At 53.0% G+C, this 12,752-nt stretch overlaps 1 protein-coding gene across 1 annotated transcript; it reads right to left on the bottom strand.

Moving 5' to 3' along the window:
* Positions 1-1,473: 1,473 nt before the first annotated feature.
* On the bottom strand, positions 1,474-9,434 carry LOC311445179 (galanin receptor 2b-like; the record flags this gene model as incomplete). Its single annotated transcript, XM_084537010.1, has 5 exons — positions 9,046-9,434; positions 6,657-7,386; positions 6,246-6,377; positions 3,373-3,654; positions 1,474-1,647 (listed from the first exon to the last, which is right to left on the bottom strand). The coding sequence occupies exons 1-5, from the start codon at positions 9,417-9,419 to the stop codon at positions 1,474-1,476; spliced, it is 1,692 nt and encodes a 563-aa protein (XP_084393136.1). The 5' UTR covers positions 9,420-9,434.
* Positions 9,435-12,752: the final 3,318 nt, after the last annotated feature.

Below are 12,752 nucleotides of genomic sequence, written 5' to 3'. Positions count from 1 at the left end.
CTGTTGCTTTCCAAGCGCTATCCAGAGTGCCCTGCTCAGAAGGGAGAGAGAGATCACAGAATGGCCGTGGTCGGAAGGGACCTCTTGAAGTAATCTGGTCCAACACCCCTGCTCAAGCAGAGCCACTTGCCCAGAGCCATGTCCAGATGTCTTTTGAATAGCTCCAAGGATGGAGACTAGTAATAGGTACATGTATGTCACATAGGTATGTCACTTCTTTGTTTTTCCTTTATAGATACTTGCTCCAGGCATGTGTGGCCTACTTTGTCTGTTACTTCCCTTTCTGTTCCTTTTTTGAGGTCCATGGGAACCTGAGTGGGTTGGTGCTTCCTTGTTACTGCTGCTGCCTCCCTTGTCTGAGGACTTGACACCTGGTACTGTGCTTCTCTGATGTGTTAATGCTGCAGGTTGCAGACAGAGCTCCTGTAAATAAGTATCAGGCTGTGACCAATGGATGTGTACATGTATGCTAGTAATGAAAGGTGTAAAGTAGAGAGGCCTGGATCAGCTAATTCAATAGCAGATGCATTACTGACTCCAGTCCATTATCCTTGTAACTAATGTAACTAACTGTGGTGATGACCCAGGGTATGCATTTACCAGTCCTTGTTCTGTTCCAGACTTTTTTTTTGCTTAGAAAATGATTATACATTTGGGGAACTGCCCACTGTTAACAAGTTCTTGCATTAGAGTATTTTTATAGTTAATCACCTCGCTGGAGCTGTCTGAGCTTCTCTTTAACCCTCCCTGTACGTGGGTGGAGGCTCCTCTTCTAATTCATCCTGGTGTATGAAATCCAATCAATGTTGCCACATCCTTTCCTGCTTAGCTTCCTGCTGTCAGGGACGTGATGTGAAACCCAGCGTGTTGTTTTCTTCTGATGAAAATGGTCTCCTTTAGAACTGGAGGGCAGGAGTGGGCAGAGAGGAATGGCTGTCCTGATTCCAGCTCTGATGCACAGCAGCTGTGCTGTGAGGCCATGCTTCATCAACCTAACCCATAAAGCCCAGAGTGGCAGGGATTGGACTCATGTGTCCAGCAACACGAGACTGGATTGCAATTAACTGTATCATAAGGAAATAAAGGAGTCTGGATCTGGGGTGGGGGTGTGGGGAGAGCTCTGCGTTTGCCTGCATAGACTTGTGTGCTGCTTCTTTTTACTTTGTCAGGAAGAAATTCCGTTCCCAGCAAACCCTGCTGCTAACTAACTCTTTTCTGCCACAGCCCCGTTCTGCTGGAGCAGGGTTTGCAGAGCTCATCTGTTCTCAGAGGTCACCCCACTGGGCTTTCCTGCCCTTTTTCAGAGGCTCCAGACCTCCTGGTCCTACTGCCCGGCTGGGAGCAGCCAGGCAGTACCAGTGGTTCACAAACCCCACAGGGAAATCCCTGTGGGCTGGTGTTGCCAGGGTCTGGCTGGAGGCACCGTGTTCGATCGGAGCAGACCTGAAGGCTCGTGGAAGCCAGGGCACCTCTCTACAGCTTTCCCTGCTTGCCTCCACCCAACGCACAACGTGAGGTTTGCATCCCACTGCGCAGTGGCGATGGCCCCCCGGCCACGGTGCTGACCTGACTTCCATTTTTGTGGTCCCCATTGTAGGGGGATTGAAGTACCTGGGCAAATATCTTCTCCGGACCTTGGCTCTCTGCCTTTGAAAATGTTTATGACGCAGGTTCCACAGAGGCACTTTTTCTAGTACGTGTTTGGATTATTGGTAGCGTAAAGTAAGGGGCTAGGCTGGAGGCCCCGATCCAGCTGGTGGGCTCCTGTACCCCCATGTGCATTCTCTTGCAGGGTCAGAGAGCAGCACCCACAGGACATGCTGTAATTTATTTTCTCCTTTCTTGACAATGTTTTCTGCCGTTACTTGTGCTCCATGTTGTTTAGTATTGAGAGGTGCCAAACTAGTTTTGAAATTCAGACCACGGTGCTTGACTTGACTGAGGCCATAAAAATCAATTCCTTAGCAGAACCTTCAACACATTACTGAGAGGTGCAGTAGTGCTGAGGGAATGCTCTGCCGCTCCAACGTTGTGCCACTGCAGGGAAGGTCAACTGCGTCCCGAGCTGCATCAGCAGAGGAATGGCCAACAGCACCTCTCCTGTGAAGACAGGCTCAGAGAGCTGGGATGTTCAGCATGGAGAAGAGAAGGCTCCAGGGAGACCTTGGAGCAGCCTTCAAGTACCTAAAGGGGGCCTGTGGGAAAGATAGGGAGGGATTCTTCATCAGGATGTGTAGTGATGGGACAAGGGGTAATGGTTTTAAACTAAAAGAGGGGAGATTGAGATCAGATATTAGAAAGAAATTCCTCACTATGAGGGTGGTGAGGCAGTTTGCCCAGAGAAGCTGTGGATGCCACATCCCTGACAGTGTTCAAGGCCAGGCTGGTTGGGACTTTGGGCAACCTGATCTAGTGGGTGGCATCCCTGCCCATGGCTGGGGGTTGGAACTGGATGGACTTCCAGGTCTCTTCCAACACAAACCATTCTATGAATGCTGCTCATACAGAAAATCTAATGAGATGTGCTTCTCGTTTTTGCATTAAAAAAAAAAAAAAAATCACGTAAAATTAATTTGCCAGAACAAACCATCCTGGTGGTGCAAGGGGAGGGCAATCACCGTGAGGCAAAGATGCAGGCTGCAGCCACGCTGACCAAGATGCATGGTCTTACAGTTGTGTGAATTTAGAGCAAGATTTGACTCCAGTTTATAAGGGCTGGATGTTCAGCTGCTGGTAACTGTCACAGCCTTTGTTAATGGAGTTGAAAATGGTTTTGGCTTGATTCTTCAGATGCATGGCCCAGAGAGCCGGTGATGCGTGGTGCACCTGTACAGAGGAAGGCGGAGTGGGGCCACAGGCTGCGTTTCGGTTCAGAAGCTGTGTTAGAACAGTTCTGTGCACGACGTTGTGGAAGTACGAGCGGCATGATGCCTCCCAGCAGTGTGCACGGGTCTGATGCTGAAGAGGAGAGGCATCCAGCAGCTCTGCCCGCACGTCACAAAGTCATATTGCATGGGCACTGTCTTCAGTGTCACCTGGGACGGGCTTCGTGCCTCCCCATGAAAAGCCCTGCTCTCTAAATGCAGAGACAGGGATTGTGTTGACGTGTGCCCCAGGTTTGACAGCACTTGTGCTATCTGAAATGACAGCTCGCAAGCTGACCTGGCAGTCAGGTTTTTGCTCCATGGAGTCACAAACAAGTAAGTGATGTTTCATGCCTGTCTGGTCCCATCTCCTTGATGTTGTTCAGGAGAGGAGGTGGTGCAGAGGCTGATGCTGGGTCATGGTGAGACTCCTGCTTCTGAAGCTGACTTGAATTGGCGGAGCCAATGCCCAGTCCTCGGGGTGTTTGCTCTAGCAGAACTGCTGTACCTCCTCGTGTCCCCTGTTTTCACAGCCTCTCTCCTTCCTGGGATGGGGCATGGGGGACATAAACCTTGGTTTGTTCTTCATTTCCAGAAGACCATCCCTGCCCACTTCTTGTAGCGCAGGCAGTGGGGGGAGGCGTTGTGGCAGGGCTCTGTAATGAGCTTCAGGATACAGGTAAGGGCGCAGGTTGGTCCCTAAGGACTTCCATTGCTGGGCTGCTGGTTGTGAAAGCTGGGATGGGGTAGTGGCAGTAGAGGAGAGGGATAAATTTGCCCACATGGCTGGCTAGAGGACGGAGTGGATTACAGACAGATAGAAAGTTAGTTGTGGAGGTTGAAAGCTTAAGTGGGCAAGAGACAAAAGAATGCATTTATTTGCTGACGGGCTAGGTAGGTACAAACAGACATGAGCAAGAACTTGTTTAAGCAGCTGGTGAAAATGGAGGTGTTGTGTCTCACATACCCCTGGGAGCAAAAATGACTTCTGGTCCAAGAGGAAGCGGACTCCAAAATGCTGGAGCCAGCGTAGGAGATGCTTGGCACTTTAACTCCGAAATCACTCAGCATCTTGCTGAATCCCCTCATCCTGCTTGTTCTGCTCTCTCCTTGCCTTCCTGCTGCTGATTCAACTTTTCTCACTGTCCCAGACCTTCCCTCTTCCCCCTAACATGTTGGGATTGGGACTCCCTCTTGCTGGGCATCCCCAGAAGAGTATGGAGTGCTTTCAGCAGCTGTGATTGTTGAGTGTTAGGAGGCGCAAGAGAGGTGCGAGAGCAATTTATACTTTTTTTTTTAAAAATTAGATCCCTGGGTTCTGTATACTTTATAGTGGTATCGGCAATGTTGCTCAGGTTATCAGTATGGTCAGCCCACAAGTGACAGAGATTTGGGAGTCAAATCCTGCATAGGGAGTAAGGCCATGTGTGAAGCAGAGGGGGAGGCAATGCAAACACTGCTACCAGTACATGAAAGGGGCCAAGGAGCTACTCAGTGACTTTCTGCTCAGGTTAGCTGCCCACCAGGTGGTATTTCTAGACCTCATCTCACTCCAGAGAACCTGTGTGCTCAGACAGTGGGCCCTGCTCCCCTGCAAACCTGGGATTACCCAAGCTTCTGCAGGCTCCCATCTCTGGGGCTGTCCTTTAATTTGTTTTAATTTGAGACAGCCTTTGATGTGAGCCGCTTCCATTGGCAGGGTGGAGGTCTTGCTGCCAATCCTTAATGACTGTCACCTTGCCTGGTAAAAGAACTGTACAACCATTCTGAGCATGTACAAGTCCTGTTCCCAGCCAGGTCTGAGATCCCAGCCTGCAAATTGGGCTTCTCATTGTTCCCTGGCACAAGCAGGCAGCATCCAGCCAGACTGAAATGCCAAACTCCTGCTTTCTCCCAGCCTGCCAAGTGAGCTGGCTGTGATGAAGGATCCCACGTCACTAGCAGTACTCACTCAGCACTGATTCTCCCTTTCTAGCAGCGATCTGTGGCACAGTCATCCTAATGGGGTTTTAACCCACTTAGTGTGCATTATTCTGGTTCTGTATTGTTCTCATATGCTAATCGAGCATTCAGGGATGATCTGGTAGACAGTGCCAATCAAAGTGGGTTATAGAAAATAGTTCTCATCAAAGTCACTTGATTTTTTTCAGTAGAACTGGATATTTTACAGAAGAAGAGAGGCATCTGTAAAACCTCTGTTCTACCATAGTGTGACATGGTAATTAATGAATCTTATGTCCATTTTTCCATCATTTTCCTGATGCCTGTAGAAAATAGGCTAGCCAGACCCTGTGCTACCTGGAGAGAGTTCGACACACCTGAGCTGGGTGTCCTTCCATGTCCTTGTTCCTGGGGCCTGGAGGGGGCTCTCAGGACCACAAGCAGGGTGCTAGGTGTGAGCAGGCTGTGGCCATCCTGGGCAATTCCATCTGAGGCCTCTCCCCACCTCTGCCTCATGCCAGGGGCTGTATTTATCTGGGCAGTCAGACCTGGGCTGAGCAGTGCTGTGCTTGTGCTCGTGTCTGACCCTGTCCCTCCAACTGCTCTTCCTGAGCACAATGTGTGCCTGTGTTGTAGGTAGCTTGTCTCCAGGGGGCTGGAGCACCTCTCCTACGGAGATAGGCTGAGAGAGCTGGGGCTGTTCCGCATGGAGAAGAGAAAGATCCGGGGAGACCTCATTGCAACTTTTCAATACTTAAAGGGAGCTTATTAAAAAGATGGAGAGCAACTTCTTGCTCAGGCAGATTATGACAGGACAAGGGGAGATAGTTTTAAACTGAAAGAGGGGAGATTGAGATCAGATATTAGGAAGAAATTCCTCACTATGAGGGTGGTGAGACACTGACACAGGCTGCCCAGAGAAGCTGTGGATGCCCCATCAGTGGAAGAGTTCAAAACGAGGTTGGAAGTGTTCCTGGGCAACCTGATCTAGTGGATGGCATCCCTGCCTATGGCAGGGGGGTTGGAACTGGATGGTCTTTAAGCTCCCTTCCAACCCTGGTTGGAAGGTGCTGGTCTATGAGTCTATGCCAGGTAGGGTTTGGGATGCAGACATCACTCAGTGATGATGTTTGCGGTACACTGATTTACACCAGTTAGGAGAAAGGCCCCACTGAGGTATGGGTAGCCCATCCCCACCCCAGATGACTACCACAGCTCCTGCTATTGCCTGGATTAATAAAGTGCATTTATTTGCTTTGGGTTAGAAAGATGTCTCCCTAGTATGTACAGCAGCAACATCCCCCACACAGAGAGCCTGTGGCCCACCCCGTGCCCCAGGGAAGGACCTGGTCACTGGGAGAGCAGAACATCCAGTGCAAAAGCCATCATTGCAACCATCCACGGGCTGTGGCAGTTGCTTTCCCTACTACCTTTGCTCACCTGGCCCTGCTCACACTGCCTGCCTCCCCTGACACTCCATGGGGACCACTGGCTAGATGGGACAGTGGGAGGCAGAAGAGACTGTGACAACAAGCCGATGTGTCCAGAGTAGTGGGAGCACTGAGTAGACAACTTGGAAGGATGAGAGCCAACAGAGGAGCTGGAGATTTAGTCCTTGAACTTCAGGTGGGCTGAGGATCTGGTGCAAATCTGGGTCCATTTCATGTAGTACGTTGCTTAGGAGAACAGTTGACACACAGAAAGAAAAGGAATGGCAAAGCCAGAAGCAGGAGACATCAGGGTTTCTGGCTTGCCTTTCCCAGCATCCTCATTCATCGGGTGGGAGAGGGTGGCCTGAGGCTGGCAACGCAGCTGGGGGGCAGGTGGTGCAGAGCTTGGCCACTAACAAACTTGAAGGTGCTTGGAGGGACGGGAGGGGGCTGCCGGGGAGTCTGGGTTCAGCTCACACCGGTTATTGTCCCCGTGCATCTGGGACACTTCCGTCGATGCTGCCTCGAAGCGCGGCACAGCATGAGCAGCGTGCAGCACGTGCACCTTGTTGCGGTGCTTCTTCCTCAGGAGGCAGCTGAAGACTTTTTTGAAGCCCTTACGGAAGTGCTTGGAGACCAGGGCGTAGACGATGGGGTTGAGGCAGGAGTTGGCATAGGCCATGCAGTGGGAAAGCAGGCGGAAGGCATAGGTGGCCTGGTTGAAGGGGAAGTCTCCATAGAGGTATCGGAGGATGACTACGTGGTAGGGCAGCCAGCACAGGCAGAAAAGGATGGTTACAATGATGATCATCTTGGTGACTTTCCGTTTGGCCTTCTTGGACTCTGACACGTCCTCCAGGGGTTCCACTGCTGTCCACAGGTACTTGATGGTCCTAGTGTAGGAGAGGCTGATGACCAGCACTGGGATGACATAGCCAAAGGCAAATGTGCTGGTGTCCATGACCTTGCGTCTCCACTCCTCCCAGTCAGGCATGCAGATGTAGCTGGCCTCCCACTCGATCAGGTTGTAGTAGCTTAGGTAGGGGCCTGCAAAGACCACGGAGAGGCCCCAGATCACAGCCATAGCAGCCATGGCATTGCAGGGGGTCCGCAGCTCCCGGGAGCGCAGCGGGTAGCAAATGGCCAGGTACCTGGAGGGAGAGCAAAGCAACCGCAGCTGATGGTTCAGCCAAGCTGTAGCTGGCCACATAAAGGGAACAAGAAGGTTTCCTTTGTTCTCCTGAAGATCCCTGAGTAGGGGCCCTATGTACTATCTCATGCCCCATCTGAGATAGAGTCCTGGGTGAAACAGCTTTTATCTTTACAGCAGGGATGCCTGGGCTGGCTGACACCTCTGTGCAGGGAGGGTAGTCACGTCCCTGCGCTAGGATCAGAAATGGGGCTGTCACGACCATGCAGATATTCGCTGCTTGGCAGAAACTACGCAGCAGGAGAAAGGTCTGAGCTGAGGTTATGGGACCTGGGCAAGCTTCACTGGATGGTGGATGCAGTGCAGGCTTCTGCCCACTCAGGGCCTATTTTCAGCCTGCTCCAGTTTTCACATCAGGCTGGCAGGGAAAAGGTTTGCTCACTGTAACCAGGTCTGTGTGTGCCTCAGTCTGGCTACTGGGGGCGGGGCAGGTGGGCCCTTGCCTTTGGGTGCCTGTCCCTCTTCCAGCACATGGTGTCCAGAGGCAGCGTGACAGCCAGCTCTGCTTCCCCAGCCCCAGACAACTCTAAAGAGCAAAGCTGGCAGAACTCTGCTGCATGCTCAGGCAGGAGGGGGAACAAGCAGCAAAGGGGAATCCCTTTTCCCACGTTTGTCTTGGCAGTCCAGCAGGAGCTGCAAGATGTCAGAAAGGAGAGAAAATGGCTCGGTGCTCGTGCGTAAGGGATGGAGAAAAGTTGTGAGCACAGACAACTTGTTTTAGTACCCTTAGGGGCAAGGACAATGGGCGAGATAGACCAGGACATGTTTTCTCTATGGCAGGCAAGGCTGGGAGCTTACCCCAGACGGGTAAGCTCCCACCATCAGGGTGGGAGCTCCCACCATCAGGCTTCCTCCTCCTGCACCGTCAGTGTAGGCTTAGCCAAAAGTGGAGCTCAGCACAGCAATCCTACACTGAGGGGAAACAAGGCAGAGCCCTTAGGAACAATTCAGATGGATGGAGCAGGGCCTGGGTGATCTCCCAAGAAGAAACTTGGCTCACGGTGTGGGTGCCTTTCTGTACAGGCTGCTGTGGGGCCCAGGAGGGCTCGGGAGAGGTGAGGGAGCAGAGTTGTTAGGTAACAGCTTCTGTGCTGGGCCGGCAGCTCTAGGGGAACAAGAGATTTGTTACAGGACTGGGATCTCTCCTGTATATTTATATGGCTTCTCCTTTAGTGCTCTTTGGTTACCTTGCTGCCCTCATGTGATGCTTTGATGCTTTCCTGCAGTGGTGGCTTGGGGATAGCCACTGCCCCTGGCATGCCATCTGTAACGTGGAGCTGGGTGAGGGGGAGTCCCTGGCACAGTGTGGAGCTCAGCCTGGGTCTCAGGTGTCCTACCTACAAGGCAGGTCTTCCCTATAGAAAATGCAGGCAGGAGCAGCACCAGCTTTGCACAGAGGAGAGCTGGAAGTGCTGCTTGGGGGTTGGTAGGGAAAAGGAGCTAAAAGTGGTCCCCAAACTGCCTTTGGCATGGACCAGCACCACTGGGGGTTGAATGATTTGCCTGTTGGCGATGGGCTATGGCCTTCCCATGCCCTCACTCCACCCAGCTTCTCAAACTGCCCTCCTTCCCCAGCCGGGGGGCGTCGCCAGACCATTACCTGTCCACAGAGACGGCAGCCAGTGTGAAGCTGCTGGCATACATGGTGAGGTAGATGAAAAAGTGGACAGCCTTGCAGATGAAGGAGCCGAAGACCCAGCCTTCAAGGCAGTAGATGGTGGCCTGGAAGGGCACGCAGAAGACAATGAAGAAGAAGTCAGCCAGGCTGAGGTTGAGGATGAAGAGGTTGGTGGTATTGTGGCCCATTTGTCTATTGCGCAGCAGCACTGCCAGCACCAGGCTATTGCCCACTGTGCCCAGGAGGAAGATGAGGGAGAAAACCACAGGGACAATGATGCTAGCAGGACTGAACTGGTAACTGTCAGAGGGGTTCCAGTACCCAGCCAAGCTGGTGAAGTCCTCATACTCCATCATTCTGTGCCGTGGTGAGGTGCTAAAGCCTGTGGTGACACAGGGAAAGGTGTGAGAGACTGCAGAAACACTGCAATTAAACACTTAGATTGTCTGATCGGCCTGCTGGCTGGCTGGAGACAGACAGAGCCTTGTTCTCAGTTCTGCCACCCACATGCTTTTCAGCAGGCTCCCCTGGACACAGCCGGCATGCAGGACAGGTAGGGTTAGGCTGGCAGTAAGGAGGACCCTGCTCCCCCCTTCTGACCCTGGAGTGAACCCATACCCCAGATTTAGATGCCACCTTGGGCTGATGATGCTGAAGGTGAGGTTTGGGAGAGAGGAGAGAATATCATCCCCATGGGTGGAACAGCCTCCTCCTCTCTGGGAGAATGGAGCCAGGATTTTCCCTTCCCAGCTGATGGCAGGCAGAGGTGTGATGGCAGCAGGGCTTCAGCCCTGAACCAACACGTTGGGTGAGCTAAGGTGGTTGCTCCTCCTGTACTGATGTGCGGTTTGATAGTACCCCCGGCCCCAGCCCTTTTGGTTTGGTTCTACAATAAACATCGCACGCTAGACACAGGCTGGAAATGCCTTTGGCAGTGACAGCTACTACACAGTTCTGTGTTGTGCCCAAGTGAGGACTTTCTGGGGAGGACAGCTGATGGGACTGCCTGTGATTTGGACTCAGTGACCCAGATATATGCTCTCTGTTTCATAGGGCAGCTCTCCTCAGGACTTGGGCTTCCTTTATCATTCTCTTGCCCCAAAAATAAGCATTTGTATTGAAAGCAGGTGAGTTTGTGTGGGGAAACATGAATTTCTCTGTCACACACACAGAAATCTGCCTGCATGTATTTAACTTCTGGAGCTGGTGGAATATCAGATGTACACATAGGCACAGATCCCCTTGGGGAAAACAAAACAAAACAAAAACACATAATTTGGGTTCCTTCTCCTCTTCAGTGTTTGTATGGATGTGCTGTGGTTATTAGAGCGTGGCCCAACAGTGGCTCACTGTGACTATGGAGACTGCAGCAGCTCTGAAAGAAATGGAGCTTTAGCTGGTGCCTTTGCCTTCAGGTAGGGGATGGGGCAAGGGCTCCCTGTGAGCACTGACAGGGTGAGCACCTGAAGCAGAAGCACTGCAAGGGGCATGTGAGCATGGGTCCCCTACTGCAGGCGTTCCTGGATGCCTGACTATGTAGCCTTGCCACAGCTTTGAGGTTCTGCTTGGTTGCCCATGGCTCATGGCCTGTCTACATGAAGGCCAAGCAGTGTTTCAATTTCCCTTTACAGATGGGAATTGAGACATGGTGAGTGTAAAGAGGTGGCTGGTCTGACAGGGCTGTCACTAATGTAGCAGACAAATGAATATTCCTCTCAATTTCTGATTCCCACCTCTGTGTACAGTCCTGCCTGCAGACAGGAGAGTGACAGGAACAGGCACAGAGTAAAAGCAGTGCTACCCTTTCTGATCTCAAAAGTGATATATACCACCTGTCATATTGCCATGGCTCTGAGATTGTGAGTGACTCTCAAGGAGTCATTCAGAACATCTCTCACAGAGTGGGACCTGGATGCAGTCCCAGTTCAGCGTCTGCTCACGAGGTGGCCAGTACCTCCCACTGCTCTGTTGTCCCTTGGAAGCATTTTGCAAACATTTCACTCCCTACACTTTTGTGAACGGGTTTAGGGCAATGGTCCTGAGTCTCAGTTGGTTCTGAACAGCCTTGACTAGCAGTGACTGAGAGAGGGACAAGTGCTGAACACGGAGAAAAAAGGAGACCATGGGCAATGAATTTCCTCTTCCGCATATGCTATTCAGGGTTAGGAGGGGCAAAGGTGATGCATTAGGGGAGGTAAAATTGCGAGGCATGAGAACTGAATCAATGGCAAAGTTGGGAATGGAACCCAAGAGACCTGGCTTCTCCAAGAAGGGTTCAGTAAGGGATCTGTAGGGAGAATGGTTCTCAGTGCCTGACTGTTGGGGGCAAAACACAGACAAAAAACACCAACAGAGGTGGGGGCAGGCAGCAGGTCAAACCTGTAAGGTTTGTACAGGTTTGTACAGGTTTTTAAGAGCAGCACAGGCAGCTCTTACATCCAGGGAAGGCCAAGAAGGGCAGGGGCTGAAAGGGCAAGGGCACAGATACAGGAGCGATGGGAAGAGGGAGGTACAGGCTGGATGGTCTGGACAGAGAGCAGCACAGGGAGGAGAGGAGGAGCAGGCAGTTAGAGCTTCCTCTCCCAGTGGGCTCAGGAGCCAGCGTTTCTGGGCTCGTTCTGCTGGTGGCACTGCCAACCCCAGCAGCGTGCCTCTATTTCCCCATTTGTGCAGCAGCTCCGCAAAAAGCTGCCTCATCTGCTCTGCTGGGGGACAAGGCAGAGCCCATTTGCTCGGCAACCTCAGGGGCTCAGCCCGGGAGCGCAGCAGCCCCCCAGCACCCTTCCTGTGCCCAGCCCGGGTCGGGCAGCCTCGGTGCTCCCCGCCTCCTACGGCAGGCACGGCCACGGCTGGGGCTGTCTGGTCCCGGGAGCCTCTCCTTTCGCTGCCCTGCCCGCAGAAGGCAGCGGTCAGGTTCCCGCACCGCCCGCCCCCGTGCCCTGCCCCGCTCCCGGTGGCACATGCGGTACCGGGGGGGCCCTACCTGCTCCGCTCCGCTCCGCCGCCCGCTGCGGCTGCTGCCGGTGCTGCTCGGGCACAGCTCGCTCCGCCCCTGCTCCAGCACCCCCGGGCACACACGCACGGGTACGAGTGCCCCCGCTCCCGCGTGCACGCACACCTACAAACGCATCCTGGCAGCCACGCACGCCCCAGGCACTCGTGTGTCCCCCGGGAAAACAACACGGAGCGTTTGCTCCTCCCTTGTGCACAGCCCACAGCACGCTACGAAACCCGGCAGCAAGCACAAGCCCCTCTGCTGGCACCGAGCACGCACAGCCCTACACACCTGTGCACCTGCTTACATCCATGCACCCATCCATAGCCACCTCCCTGGCGCTCTTCTGTGTGAGTCCATGCTTTGTGCACACACGGTGAAACCCCCGTGCATCAGTCCTGCTGTGCCCTGCAGCCAGGGCACACTGGCAGGATCTCTGGAGATGGGTATGGGGTAATTATGAGGATTCAGGGGGATCTGGGAGCTCTCAACCCTTGTCTCTTTGCTTTGCTCAAACCCCAACATTTCATTGGGTTAGAAACTGGCTGGGTAGCCAGGTCCAAAGAGTCATGGTGAATGCAGTCAAATCCAGTTGGAGGCCAGTCACTAGTGGCATTCCCCAGGGCTCGGTGCTGGGGCCGGTCCTCTTTAATATCTTCATCGATGATCTGGATGAGGGCATCGAGTGCACCCT

This window comes from Aythya ferina, assembly GCF_964211825.1.
Source record: "Aythya ferina genome assembly, chromosome: 15".
In the NCBI taxonomy this organism is placed as follows: domain Eukaryota; kingdom Metazoa; phylum Chordata; class Aves; order Anseriformes; family Anatidae; genus Aythya; species Aythya ferina.
The sequence above is the reverse complement of the archived record's forward strand: the minus strand, read 5'-3'. Positions and strand labels throughout refer to the sequence as shown.